At 34.7% G+C, this 12,493-nt stretch overlaps 3 protein-coding genes across 4 annotated transcripts; 1 reads left to right on the forward strand and 2 right to left on the reverse strand.

Annotated features, from left to right (window-relative positions):
* Nucleotides 1-1,726: 1,726 nt before the first annotated feature.
* Nucleotides 1,727-5,116, forward strand: LOC105122473 (short-chain dehydrogenase TIC 32, chloroplastic-like). Its single transcript, XM_011021582.1, has 8 exons — nucleotides 1,727-2,091; nucleotides 2,408-2,639; nucleotides 2,730-2,809; nucleotides 2,940-3,093; nucleotides 3,218-3,296; nucleotides 4,374-4,458; nucleotides 4,582-4,628; nucleotides 4,717-5,116. The coding sequence occupies exons 1-8, from the start codon at nucleotides 1,974-1,976 to the stop codon at nucleotides 4,888-4,890; spliced, it is 969 nt and encodes a 322-aa protein (XP_011019884.1). The 5' UTR covers nucleotides 1,727-1,973; the 3' UTR covers nucleotides 4,891-5,116.
* Nucleotides 5,117-5,733: 617 nt separating this feature from the next.
* LOC105122474 (forkhead box protein G1) lies at nucleotides 5,734-6,721 on the reverse strand. The gene has a single exon (XM_011021583.1). The coding sequence runs from the start codon at nucleotides 6,357-6,359 to the stop codon at nucleotides 6,009-6,011; it is 351 nt and encodes a 116-aa protein (XP_011019885.1). The 5' UTR covers nucleotides 6,360-6,721; the 3' UTR covers nucleotides 5,734-6,008.
* An 87-nt stretch (nucleotides 6,722-6,808) lies between these two features.
* Nucleotides 6,809-11,086, reverse strand: LOC105122475 (Major facilitator superfamily protein). Of its 2 annotated transcripts, none has more exons than XM_011021585.1 (11): nucleotides 10,944-11,086; nucleotides 10,623-10,867; nucleotides 10,378-10,541; nucleotides 10,190-10,253; nucleotides 9,993-10,106; nucleotides 9,807-9,851; nucleotides 8,666-8,916; nucleotides 8,424-8,514; nucleotides 7,862-7,974; nucleotides 7,618-7,741; nucleotides 6,809-7,204 (listed from the first exon to the last, which is right to left on the reverse strand). In XM_011021585.1, the coding sequence occupies exons 2-11, from the start codon at nucleotides 10,800-10,802 to the stop codon at nucleotides 7,022-7,024; spliced, it is 1,329 nt and encodes a 442-aa protein (XP_011019887.1). In that variant the 5' UTR covers nucleotides 10,803-10,867; nucleotides 10,944-11,086; the 3' UTR covers nucleotides 6,809-7,021. The 2 variants fall into 2 exon arrangements, with proteins under 2 accessions (XP_011019887.1, XP_011019888.1); XM_011021586.1 differs by having other exon boundaries at nucleotides 10,623-10,872; nucleotides 10,943-11,086.
* Nucleotides 11,087-12,493: the final 1,407 nt, after the last annotated feature.

A 12,493-nucleotide genomic window follows, 5' to 3' on the forward strand; every position in this document is an offset into this window, starting at 1 on the left:
GACCAAAATGATGTCTTTTTGAACGACACTGTGAGTCTTCTTCTTTCCCTAGACCCGCGAGGCAGGGGAAGAAGAAGATTTTTCTCTCCTGCTTTTCTCCTCTCCCTTTCTCTCCTAAAACTAAAAAAGACATTGACCTAAATCCTTCCACTTGCCTAAGCTCTTACTCGTGGCCTAACACGGTATGGAAAATAGAGGGGACGTGCCCCTCTGGCAGTTTTTAGGGCAGCTGCACAGTGGCCGCCCCTACCACTTTTCCCCTGTTTTTGCCTATAAATACAGGGAAAGAAAGAGCAAAAAAGAGGGTAGAGGACCGAAAGAGAAAAAAGAAGGAGCAGAGAAGAGAACGAAAAATTAAGAGAGAGAAAAAAAATGAAGAAGAGAAGGGAAAAAAAAAAAGAGAGAGAAAGAAAAGAGAAGCAGAATATGGATAAAGTGGAGAGAACCAAGAGAGGGAAAAAAAAAAAGGAAAAAGAGAAGAAAGAACAGGGAAAGAAATGGTGAGCACCATCATCTTCGACACCTCCACCATCTCTAATAGCTGCGTCCTACCACCTCTATCCCCGCTAATAGCATAGTAAGCGACCACAGGTCAGCCTTCTTCCCTCTCTTCCTCCACTTCCTTCTCTTTTTTTTGCTTCTTCTTAATTCTCCATTATTCGCGTTGCACGTGAACAATGGAGAGGCCCACTTTTTAATGGGCTGGCAGTGTCGACCCAGCCCAAAATGGTTGGGTCCGGTCTGGCCCAATGAAAAAAATTCCTTTCTAAAATTGTAATTTTTCCCGTGTTTTTGTACTAAATTTTGCATACGGCCAAGTGTCTCAAAGCTAAAAAATTATATCATGTTTTTTATCATACACCAAAAAAGAATGTTTTAGTATGCATTTTGGTTTTAATAGCTAATTTATTAAGTTCAAGAGAACATTAACTAATATTTAAAAAATAAAAAAAAAATATTTTTATTTGGTTTTAGTACCAGGGATTACAAATTTACACATAAACGTATTCTTAGTATTAAAATATTTATTTTATTTTTACTTAAATTTTTTTATCAAATCATAAAACAATACAGCTTATCTTAAGTAGAGTGTATTTGAGGTGCTAATACATTCTTTTTATACAACCAGTCTATGTACTCTATCTCTGAAACTAATTAAGGTTTTTAGTTACTAAAATACTAGGTGGTAACTCTCATTTTTTTTTTCTATAAAAAAGATAAAAATTCCTTATCTTACCATATTTTACCTAAATATATCTTTATATTTTTTTGAGTGATGACCGATTATCATGACACCGCACACGTGTGACAAACAATACCAAATAAGTAAAAAATGAAGTCTTGGTGATTTATTTTTTAATTTTTTTTGTGTCACATCATTTTATTTCTTCTTTCTTGAACAATAAATCTTGAATTTTATTTTTTTATTATTAGATTTTTATAAAATTTTAAATTGATTTTTATTTTAATTAATTAATTTATAAAAAATATATATTTAAAAACATGACTGCATAACCGCTATTAAATAAAAATCGGTTACGAAAATGACATTGATAACCAGGGTTTTGTCTATTTTTAAAGTACATTTTCAACAGATATTATTTTTCCATAATTTTTACCATATCAAAAGGAATAAAAAATGGTAAATTACAGGCCCAGAAGACAGGACAATCATGGCGTGGAGGAAGGTATAAAATAGTTGGGGGACTGGTGGGGGCATTAACAGCTCTATAGTCTATACCGACAGCTATTTAATGTGCCCTCGTCTGCTCCATAGAAATCCCTCTCCTCATCACCTAAAAAACCAGAAGCCTCCTGGTCTCGTGCATTTTATTCCCTTTCTGTTAAAAAAGGCAAAACCCTGCTCCCTTTCACTCCTTTCTCTCCCCCGTACAACTCTTCTCCTTCTTCATCGAAATATAGAGGTCTTATACTGGGTCTTGTCAACTTCAGATTGATTTGTAAACAAAAAAATGAGTTTCTTCTCGTTAGTGACAGGAAGGCCTGGTCCAAGTGGGTTTGGATCAGCTTCTACTGCTGAGCAGGTTACAGAGGGGATCGATGCTTCTAATCTTACTGCCCTTGTCACTGGTATTTGTATGCTTTTTGCATGTCACTATTTCATTTGTATGGTTCAATTCCCAATTACGTGTTTTTGTGGTTACAGAGAGTTTTTTTTTTTTTTTCAAGAATGAATATTTTTTGTTGCTGTCTCTATTGCTTGTTTGGTTGGCTTATCTGATTTCTGATCCATTGCCAGCTTTAATTTTTTTTTCTTACAGGTATGACCTCTCATTTGCAAATTATCTTGAAAGGATTTTGAAGTATTTTCTAAGAATTTGTCCAGAACTGTGACCTCATCGTGTTTTTATGGGCTGTGAATGATCACTTATGAATTTGGATGCAGGTGGAGCAAGTGGAATTGGTTTGGAGACGACAAGAGTGCTGGCTTTACATAAAGCCCGTGTCATTATTGCTGCCAGGAACATGGATGCTGCGAACGAAGCTAAACAACTTGTTCTTAAAGAGGATGAAAATGCCCGTGTTGATGTCCTAAAACTTGATCTGTCCTCTATCAATTCCATTAGAGAATTCGCTGTTAACTTCAATGCTCTCGATCTGCCTCTCAACATCTTAATGTGATCTCTCACTCTCTTGTTATAAAATCTAGATATATCCAGGTACTCCTGCCAGCCTGATACATGCAAGATTTCTTTTTTATGTTTCAGAAACAATGCTGGCATCATGTTTTGCCCCTACCAGCTCTCAGTAGATGGAATAGAGATGCAATTTGCCACAAATCACCTGGGTATGTATCTGTACTATTATGTATAGTTTAAGACTTGACCAACGCTGGCTGGTATTGATGTTTTTTTCCCTACCACAAAATATATGACGCTGTTAATTACAATCAATTAATTTGCACCATTAATTATCAGGTCATTTTCTCTTGACAAATCTGCTCCTTGACAAAATGAAAGACACTGCAAGAACCACCGGTGTTGAGGGGAGGATTGTGAATTTGTCATCAGTTGCCCACATGCACACTTACAAAGATGGGATCCAGTTCAATAATATTAATGACAAGAAGAGGTACGTGGCCTCTTCTTTCTACAAGTGATGTTGATTTTTTTTTCCATGAATATTTAATTATGATTAGCACATTTTTATCTAAACCATGCTTCGAATGGTGTCTGAGCCATTGTTTCTGCTACAGATATTCTGACAAAAGAGCTTATGGCCAATCCAAGTTGGCAAACATACTGCATGCCAAAGAGCTTTCCCGTCGCTTTCAGGTAAACACTAAAGTTGCGGTCTGCTTCCAACTTGCTCATAAACGAGAAGAATAAATTCCAAATTAAGAATATCCCTGAACTTTGCTCTCAGTTTGCTCTGCATGGAGCATGCCTGTAATATGTTGCGCCGTAGCTATGCGTCATCCTGGTGTAGGTGTTAAATAAGAAACAACTGAAGGTTCAGAGCAGTTTGTTTTAGCAGCGTGGGCTAAAAAAGAAATAAATTTTAAAAAATATTTAATATATTTTTAAATAAATAAAAACATTCTCAAACCAACTAACAAACCACCGTGGATTCTCCGCCCAGAAAAGACAGAGCAACTATGGGCTTAGAGATCCAACATGATGGAAGCAAGATTTCATAAAATGGACGGCTATGAAAGGCGATTTCCTCGACAAGTTGAGTATCAACTGATTCATTCAGTTGGGTTAGATTTTTAGATAAATTATGAGTCGCTTTGACAGGAAGACAGCTCAGTTTTTAAATTTAAATTTTATTTTTATAAAATTAATTTACAAAGCTGGATCAAACCCAATCTCGTCCAGTCCAACCACCTCCCAACCACAAAAAAGTATAAATAAATTAATGAATAAGTAAAAATAATTTATATATATAACACAAAGTCTTGACCTAATGCAGAATAGAATAAAGTAACTAATATGAAAATAATATATCTAGTTTTGATTTTATTATGAAGACATGCAGATTTTGTTGATCTCAAATTATAAAAATAGATTTTATTATGAAAAACCATACAGGTTCTTATAGAATTCCATGTATTAATATTGGCATGAGCTTTACTCATAATTAATACACACACTAGCATGTTTGTTTAACATCTTGGGGATTTTTATTTTGTTGAGAAGTTGTATTTTCCTTCAAATATATACGTGTTTTCAATATTATTGTAAAGAAAGAAAACTCTAAAGGAGGCAGATTTGGTCGGTCACTCCATATATACACAGTTCTAGCTATATATAGAGCAGGAATTATCAGTTACTAAATTATGACTTTGAATCCTATTGCAAATTCTTAGAGAATTTTGACGCCCTTTTCTTCGATGCTGTAATACGCAGGAAGAGGGTGTGAACATTACTGCAAATGCAGTCCATCCAGGGTTGATTATGACAAATCTCTTCAAACACTCTGCAATTTTAATGAGTATGTCTTAATTATACCATTACCCTCTATGTTCCAGTACTCCAAAAGCTTTTTTCTTGTGTTATAGTGACCTGATTCTTCTTCTTTGTTCTTTATTATTGTTATTATTATTATTATGGGCAGGAACTTTGAAGTTCTTTTCGTTTTTCTTATGGAAGAACGTGCATCAGGTAGCCTCGATCTTTCTTTTTCATTTTTTAGTAAACAGTGTCATCCCTTTTTCTTTTATTTATATTTTCCTGTTTCTGATGATCTAAGGGGGCAGCCACAACATGCTACGTCGCGTTGCACCCGAGCTTGAAAGGTGTTACTGGTAAATACTATGTGGACTGCAATGGCTTGGAGCCCAGTGCATTTGCTAGAGATGAAGCCTTGGCAAGGAAGCTGTGGGACTTTAGCAACAAGCTGATTACTTCTGTTTCAAAAACTTGAAGAAAAATAAATGCTTAGGTTTACCAAGCCTTAAGGCTTCTCAGTATTATTGGCTTCTCTCTCCCTCTATAATGCAGAGAGGGAAGAACGGAGAGAGATCAGAAGCCCCATATATATATATATATATTCTTAGCTTCTTCCTTTACAATGTACTTTTGTGTGGTGTGATAATTGAAGCAGTTAAACTCGCTCATCGGTTTCAGAGGTCAAGTTGACATCTGATTAATACTTGAATTTCTTCTTTTTAATATTAATCAAAATGGTTTTATTCTTTCCTTTAAAATTGATGCAGTACTGTTTTGCAACACAGCTTATCACTAAATCTATCTATTTATCGATATATATAGAATTTTTTTGCTAATTATTTAGCGATAAAATAAACTATGCTGTGTTGGTTGCAAATGTTGGTGCTGACAGCACCAATATAATAAGTCAGATGATGCTGGTGGAGGTGACGATGGTGAAGCTACTGTTTTAATAATAGTTGTGCTAGAACTAAGATACACACACAAAGTACAATTTTTCTGAAGTTAAAAAATAATCAAATTATAGGATTCTCAGAGTATCCTTTTTCCCTCTTTTTTCCCTTTTCATTTAGAAAACTCCTTTTATTTTTTGAATGAAAACAATCCAAGTTTTTGCTAAATAACTAATTATATTTACTGATAGAGCATGCCTGTCTTCCATGTATGATAATGGAGGAATTTCATATTCATACGTTATTTATAAGTTTATTTTGGATCAATACATTTGTATTTCGCCCTCCTCCAAAACTAAATTACAAAAGTGTTCTTGTGTTCTGTAATTCAACCTCGAAAAAATTACATTGAAAACGCATGCATGTCACGATGCAATAGTACTGGAATTATTTGATCGAAGAACACGCATCCTTGTCCGGATCGATCAACAGCTTTCCAGACATCTCAAATCTCATGTGAATTTTTAAATGGAAATTGTCCAAGCAATATTGAACCTTGACATCAATAATAATAATTAAAATAAAAACAGCTTTTAAACCTAATGAATGCTCGAACCATCATCCTATTTTCAGCTATCTGATTTGTATATGATGAATGGAGGGATGCTTTTAGTCTGTTCATCCAAGAGGAAAACAATGCTTAGAGGGCGGCCTCATCGTCCTCCCACAAGCCCATGGCTCGAACCGCCCAGGCTGAGACAGCAACCACTAGCGCTGCAAAGAGGAGAGAAACAATGGAATCAGTCACAGTCGACCTTTTGAAGAGGTGAGCGGGCAAGCACATGACCTCTCCTGGCACGTCTAGCGGAACCCTAACAGTCCCCTCTTGTTCACACCCTTGCGAAAACGAAGATATTGTTGATACAAATGCAAACTCGGGGGAGAACGAGGCCACTGCCACTGTCAGCGTCAGGAGAGACGTCCATGTAGCAGAATAGAGTACCAGAGGCCATGAAAGCCGATGGCGGAGAGATGTGAAGGGGAGAGACATCTTCAATAAAGGGTTTGAAAATGCTGCAGCTGAGAGATACTGTTAATATAGTATTTGGGGGGGCGGGGGGATTAGATTGACCTAACCTCAACCACTTCTATCATCTATAGGCTATATTTTGAAGATGACATTGATAAATTAAGAAGATGGGACGTGGGTCAGTTATTTTGACTTCCGAGATGGAGCTGATGAGCTCGGATATGACAGGAGAACTACTCTATCTATGGCAGGGAGGGTCACCTGTCCATACTTGAAGACCTGGTGTCATGTTCTTCGCAAAGACGTCATCAAGTGGATCTATTAACCGTGTTCTAATTGCCCAGGAAAGCGCAATAAACACTTCCCCTCTCATTATCTGGGATCGTAGGATCAAAATTTTGTTTTCCACAGAAAAGTGCAACAGAGAGTCTGATGGAGTTGTTCCCTATTCTCAGATACGATTAATGCCATTGCAATAACCAGCCTATTGATTCAAGATAGCAGAATCAGCTATTGAAATGTGATTGTTTTTCATGACCCTTGTCGTTATACTGCAGTTTGAAGCAAACTATCATTTTACCAAGTGGTAAAATGTACGTTTTACAGAAAAATGCCACGGCTAGAGAAATCACCAAAGCATGACGTGAAAAATTCAAAAGAAAAGAAAAGCATAACGGCCACCATCAACTCGGGGAGGAGAAAGCTTTCTCTATCCGGAGACTCAATACCAAGAATCCACCTGCTGCTACAAATAGTGCTGCAAGCATAATGGCCACCATCACCTGCAGCGACATGTATGGGTTGATAAAGAACACAACTGCAATGGAAGCACTTTGCCAGACCTTGAGTTGCGCAAATGCTCCTTCCTGTCACAGAAAAAATCAATACCAGAAGTTGGATTGCAAAACTGCTTAGAACATTGAATGAATTACAGTATTTACAGGGGATTGCACTTCATAGAAGCTCTATTTATTTAATGGAAGATGAAGTTAGGTTTACAGGTGTGTGACTGACATTGTATAACCATCAAAGTAACAAGGGTAGAATTGTATGAGCATATGAAAGAATAATAAAAGTGTAAAGAAACCAAGTTCTGGGCAGAATACACAACAGAAACAAAAGTTATTTAACATATTGATATCTTCTCCCCTGGGATTTGTGTAGAACACCAACTCTTTTACTAATCCAGAGACATTAAGAAGAGGCTGTGACTCTTGCAGAGCAAAACTCACAACAAAAGGAAGAGATGATCAATTAAATAAATAGAGTTAACGGATACCGTATCATGCTTGAAAAGTATTCCAAGCAAAGCACTAAGTTGTGTATTGATTACTCCATCACCAATGCCCAACATGGCTGCCATGAGAAGTGGGTATACAATGCCAAGTACCCCACTTGTTAAACTGCAATATGGCAAGGTTGAATTGTAAATTGGAAAGATGATCTTCAAATTAAATAGTAGAGAACTTCATGTTCCCCAAACTTTTAGTACAGCAATACTACAAAAGCAGATATCAAAATACCTGTATTTAAGCAGAATCCAGAGAAATACAACGGCCTGAAGAAAAAGTCCAGCAGAGACAATCCACGTGATTGAAAAAATACCAGAGGTGAGTCTTCCAGCTGTGAGGGAACACTGAGACAAGTTCCAATAACAAGTTGAGACTAAATATCTACATCACTCAGTCAAATAATTAAAAGCAGCATCAGTTTGCACGGGATTCTGCCTTTTTTTAGCAAGCATAGAATATTATAATTTGATCCCTATGACAGACCCAAATCAATTATCGGCACATCATAGTACTAATTAAGAGAAGTTCCAATTCAATCTCAAAAGAATATGATTATTGATTATTCAATTAGTACAGAGAAGCAAAGGAAGAAATTCTTTTCGCATCTATGATGCGCATGCACATTATGGTCCAAGGGAGAGCACATATTTGGTTATTCTACAATTTTTGCTGGAACAAGGACAGGCGGAAAGACTTGCGGATCTGATGCATAGGAATCAACCAAGGCACTACAGCAAGCTGTTGCAACTGAAATACGAGAAACAATAAAACTAAGCATTCCTATGGAACTTACTATTGTATCAAAAGCACCGTATACTGCCATCGAACCCCCAACACCAGACACACCAAGTGCTGGAGTTACAATTTCCTTGGTGAATTCAGCCCTAAAATGAAAACATGCTCCATGATTAACAAAAGCTTACAAAGTTAAAGGGAAAAGGAAGGAAGAATACTAGTTCGGCCATCCCAATCTAGCAGTTGCTTCTCTTTCAGATTGATAGCCATAAGAAAATCTCTAGTTCAATGTATATTTACCATACAAATGCTTGTTGTAATCCTGAATATGCAATCAAGGGGATGATCAATAGCATGCGTACATCAAGCAAAGGAGTGATAACTGACTTCGACAGTGATGTTAGAGAAGAACATAAACTGACAGAAGAATCTTTAGGGCCCTCCTCACCTCCATCAACCCTTTTACTTAAGAAGCACATTAATACGGTACCTAAGCTCATACTACAAAGAAACACAGTGAACAATAAAGTTGTACCGCTGGTACTTCCCTCCTGCAATATGTGCAAGAAAATGAGATCAGAAGGAATGTATTAAGCCCACATCTGCATGACATGACATGACATGACATGACAACATATATACAGAATAATGTAACTTATTATCACTACTTACCAGAGCCTGCTTAAGCTAAGCGTCACTTGGACAATGACCCAAGATCTCCACTTAACAAAAGATCTCAAGAATAAACAAAGTATATTTATCACTTATATTTTATAAAATAAAGATTACCATTACTTAACAAAAGACCCTAAGCACAAAATGAAGAGTGTCCAAGATTGTACTTGTCATATATACATAAAAAATAATATATATATATATATATATATTGAAAAATCTAATTTATAGTTGTGTCCAAAACCACTATTCATCTTCAACTTGCTCTGGTACTTAACAGCACAGAGCAATTTTCCATGTGCACCTTATTAACTTCTTTTATTCTATAAAAAGTAAAGATTCTCTTAGATATGCAAAATTAACTTTTTTGTAAACCAAATGAAAGAAAAGAATCAATCGTCAAAGCTTCGTAATCGTAAAAAGTCCAGTCTTGTGTTCTTTTAACTGCCATTAATGAGGAAAAAACTAAAACTAAACAAATAAGGTTCTGACTTGTACTATCTCCCTTTAAAAGTGTTGTTTTGGGATTTTTTTATTTTATTTTTTTACCAAACATACCTCTAACTTAATTTATTTTTTGTCGAAAGTTGTTTATGAAAAACAATTTTTGAATCATGACTCAAAGGAAATGTTACTTTTCATAAGCCATGCCAAAGGCACTCTAAATAAATAGTGAACCCGGAAGAACAGCACTTGCAGTTCCATTTCCCAGAGAAGAGCAAAACAAACAAGTAAATAAGCAGTGAACCAGAAGAACAGCACATACGGTTCCATTTCTCAGAATAGCAAGAGAGATTAGATTTCCAACAAACTGCAAAATCAAAAGAAAAGGAGCGAATATCAGATCTTTACAAGCTTAGCAAATTAGAATTCATCATTAAACTCAATCATTCTGGCTAAAAAGCAAGCAACCAAATTTGTCAAAAAGTTGTTGAAAAGAGGGAAAAGGCACCTGGTGGCCAGCAAACATTCCCCAAAATTCTCCATTGAAGTTGCCAATTACAGTTCCTTCATGTAAGTGGTAATCTCTCGCTTGACTGCGTGCCGTGGAAGTGAGATATGTACCCTGGTGGACCATAATATTACGGTGAGGAAACATACACAAGCATACTGATAAGAGAATAATGATCCTGAAAAATCAACTAGCACCTGTCCAACCCATATTACTGAAGCAGCAAAGCCAAGGTACAAAGAAGCCGGTACCATCGTATACCTGTAACGGAAACAATTAGACAATATGTAAGCAAATTCAATCAAAATTCAGTCATGAGGCCATGCCCATCACACACATGTATATATATAAAGTTGATCAGAATTAAAAGAAAAGCGGTGATTACCAAGTGGGCTTCAAATTAGCAGCAATGAACAACCAATAACCAGAAGTGCCGAGAAGCACAGCATTCTTTGACCCCATAAATCGAACCGCCGAAGAAGCAATTAAAGAGAAGAATGTGAAAGACACATACAGTATCCCTAGGGAAATCGTGCCCATATCATCCTTCTGAAAAAAGAAAGAGAATAAATAAAAAAATGATGAAATTCAAGCAAAAGGAAATCTATATGTAATATATAGGGTCCTCACAGTATTGAGAGTGGTCTCTAAGTTCTGAGCAGCACCATAGGCCAGGAAGATCAACAAAAAAGCAGAGCTCAAGATATGAATATCTTTCGTGTGGTTCCTGAGAGTCTCCGAATTATCAACAGAAGCAGCAGCAGCAACAAAGGGTTCCTCTTCGTCTCTATTATTATCCATAGAAGCCATTTTTCTTTCTTTCTTTTGACTTGTGATTAAATGAGTCTCTGCTTCTCCTTCTCCTTCTTCTCCTCCTACAAATATATATATATAAATATAAAGAGAGAGAAGAAAGGAGTGATAAGAGTACAAGAGAGTGAAGTTAAATACCGGAAGGAGGAGCGCCGGCTGGAATCTTGTGAGCTAGAAGAAGACGACAAGTGAAAGAGTTGGGAGATTTGGATTTAATTTTATTTATGGCTATGTATATATTTATATTTACATATGATTTGATTTGATCGCCGATGAGATGGAGGTGGAGGAGGAGAAAAAAGAAGAGAATCAGGCTGAATCTGTTTTTTTTCTAACGATTCCTTGAGAACCAAAATAGTTTTTAAAAACTGTATGTGCAATTGTTTTTGTAAGAAATATTTTTTATTTTTTTTGTTTTTAATATTAATTTGTAAATAAAAATAATAAATTAAAAATACTTTTAAAAAACGATAAAAAATAAACAAATCATGACATCATTCATCCGGTTTTTTTCACAAAGATAATCTCAATTTTATATTCATTTTTTTTTTCAATTTTACAATTAAATTTTAATAAATCTTAATTAAGAGCTACTATTTATTTATTTTTAAAATTTTTCATCTGAAATTTTTTTCTAAAAAAAGACTTTATTTTATAAAAAAATTATAGATCGTTCAAAAAACAAAACGACACTCTTATTTTTCAACAACAAATTACCCAGTATATTACTAATCTTGTATGGTAAGATACCTTAAAAAAATATTTTTTTTTAATAAAAATAAAACATGTTAATCATGATTTTATAGAGAAAATAAATCTAGCCTAACTATATGGGTTGGGCATCCTAACCCTAGCATACATTAAAATATAACAATTATAAATTATTAATTAGCTATATTTTTAGATTTTAAAAACATGGCTAAGCTAGAATAATAAAAATACATATTTAAAATTAAACTTTCTAAATAATTCAACAATCAAAGCAAGTAACCAAATTAGTTAAAAAAAATTGATAAAACATCTCTTAAGCTAAAAAAAATACCATTAAATTAATATTCATAACATATCAAACTATGCATAAATTGTTATAAACTTGTTATGTGTGTGTGTGTGTGTGTTTGTAGTGATGTAAATATTGATTTATAAGTTAAAAAAACATGCACAAAAATATGTTCATTGAGCGGCACTTCAAATCAAAATTTAAGTATATATCTTGTAAATAAAATATACTATTTGGATCCATAGTTTATTTCATTTTAATCTTCGGCTTTTATTAACCTTTACTTGGTCTAGATTTTATTTCTCTTTTTGATTGGTAAACCTTTTCTTTAGTTTATCTCTTGAATTAGATATAACAAAAAAAAATTCAATTTTTTTAGCATTTCATTTTTTTTCCTTGTATTTTCTTTTCAAAAACTTCTTTTCCTCTCAAAGAGCAGTTGCTCTCTTGTACCAAAAATAAAAAAAAAATCATTACTAATACTTGGATGGTTTTAAAAAAGAAAAAAAAATGGCTCAAGGAAGATTCTTGCCATCCTTTCCTAACCTCTATAGAAAAAAGGATTTTTGATTCATTTTATCATCTTATGGGTTCAATTTGATAAAAAGAAACAATCACAAAAATAGTCAGTCAATAGATTTTTTCTTTTTCAATCATGGTACAAAAATAGTCAATCAATGAATTTTTT

This window comes from Populus euphratica, unplaced genomic scaffold, assembly GCF_000495115.2.
Source record: "Populus euphratica unplaced genomic scaffold, PopEup_1.0 scaffold20.1, whole genome shotgun sequence".
Taxonomy (NCBI): Eukaryota; Viridiplantae; Streptophyta; class Magnoliopsida; order Malpighiales; family Salicaceae; genus Populus; species Populus euphratica.

Bases quoted from the DNA above. Each gene is read 5' to 3' on its own strand.
- LOC105122474 (XM_011021583.1), bottom strand. From the start codon at position 6,359: ATGTCTCTCCCCTTCACATCTCTCCGCCATCGGCTTTCATGGCCTCTG.
- LOC105122473 (XM_011021582.1), top strand. From the start codon at position 1,974: ATGAGTTTCTTCTCGTTAGTGACAGGAAGGCCTGGTCCAAGTGGGTTT. The intron at 2,810-2,939 runs GTATGTATCTGT...ATTAATTATCAG, and splicing joins ATTTGCCACAAATCACCTGG to GTCATTTTCTCTTGACAAAT. The intron at 4,459-4,581 runs GTATGTCTTAAT...TATTATGGGCAG, and splicing joins ACACTCTGCAATTTTAATGA to GAACTTTGAAGTTCTTTTCG.
- LOC105122475 (XM_011021585.1), bottom strand. From the start codon at position 10,802: ATGGCTTCTATGGATAATAATAGAGACGAAGAGGAACCCTTTGTTGCT. The intron at 8,917-9,806 runs GTATGTGCTGTT...CACATATTGCAG, and splicing joins CTATTCTGAGAAATGGAACC to GAGGGAAGTACCAGCGGTAC. The intron at 7,205-7,617 runs GTATCCGTTAAC...TTTCTGTGACAG, and splicing joins TACTTTTCAAGCATGATACG to GAAGGAGCATTTGCGCAACT.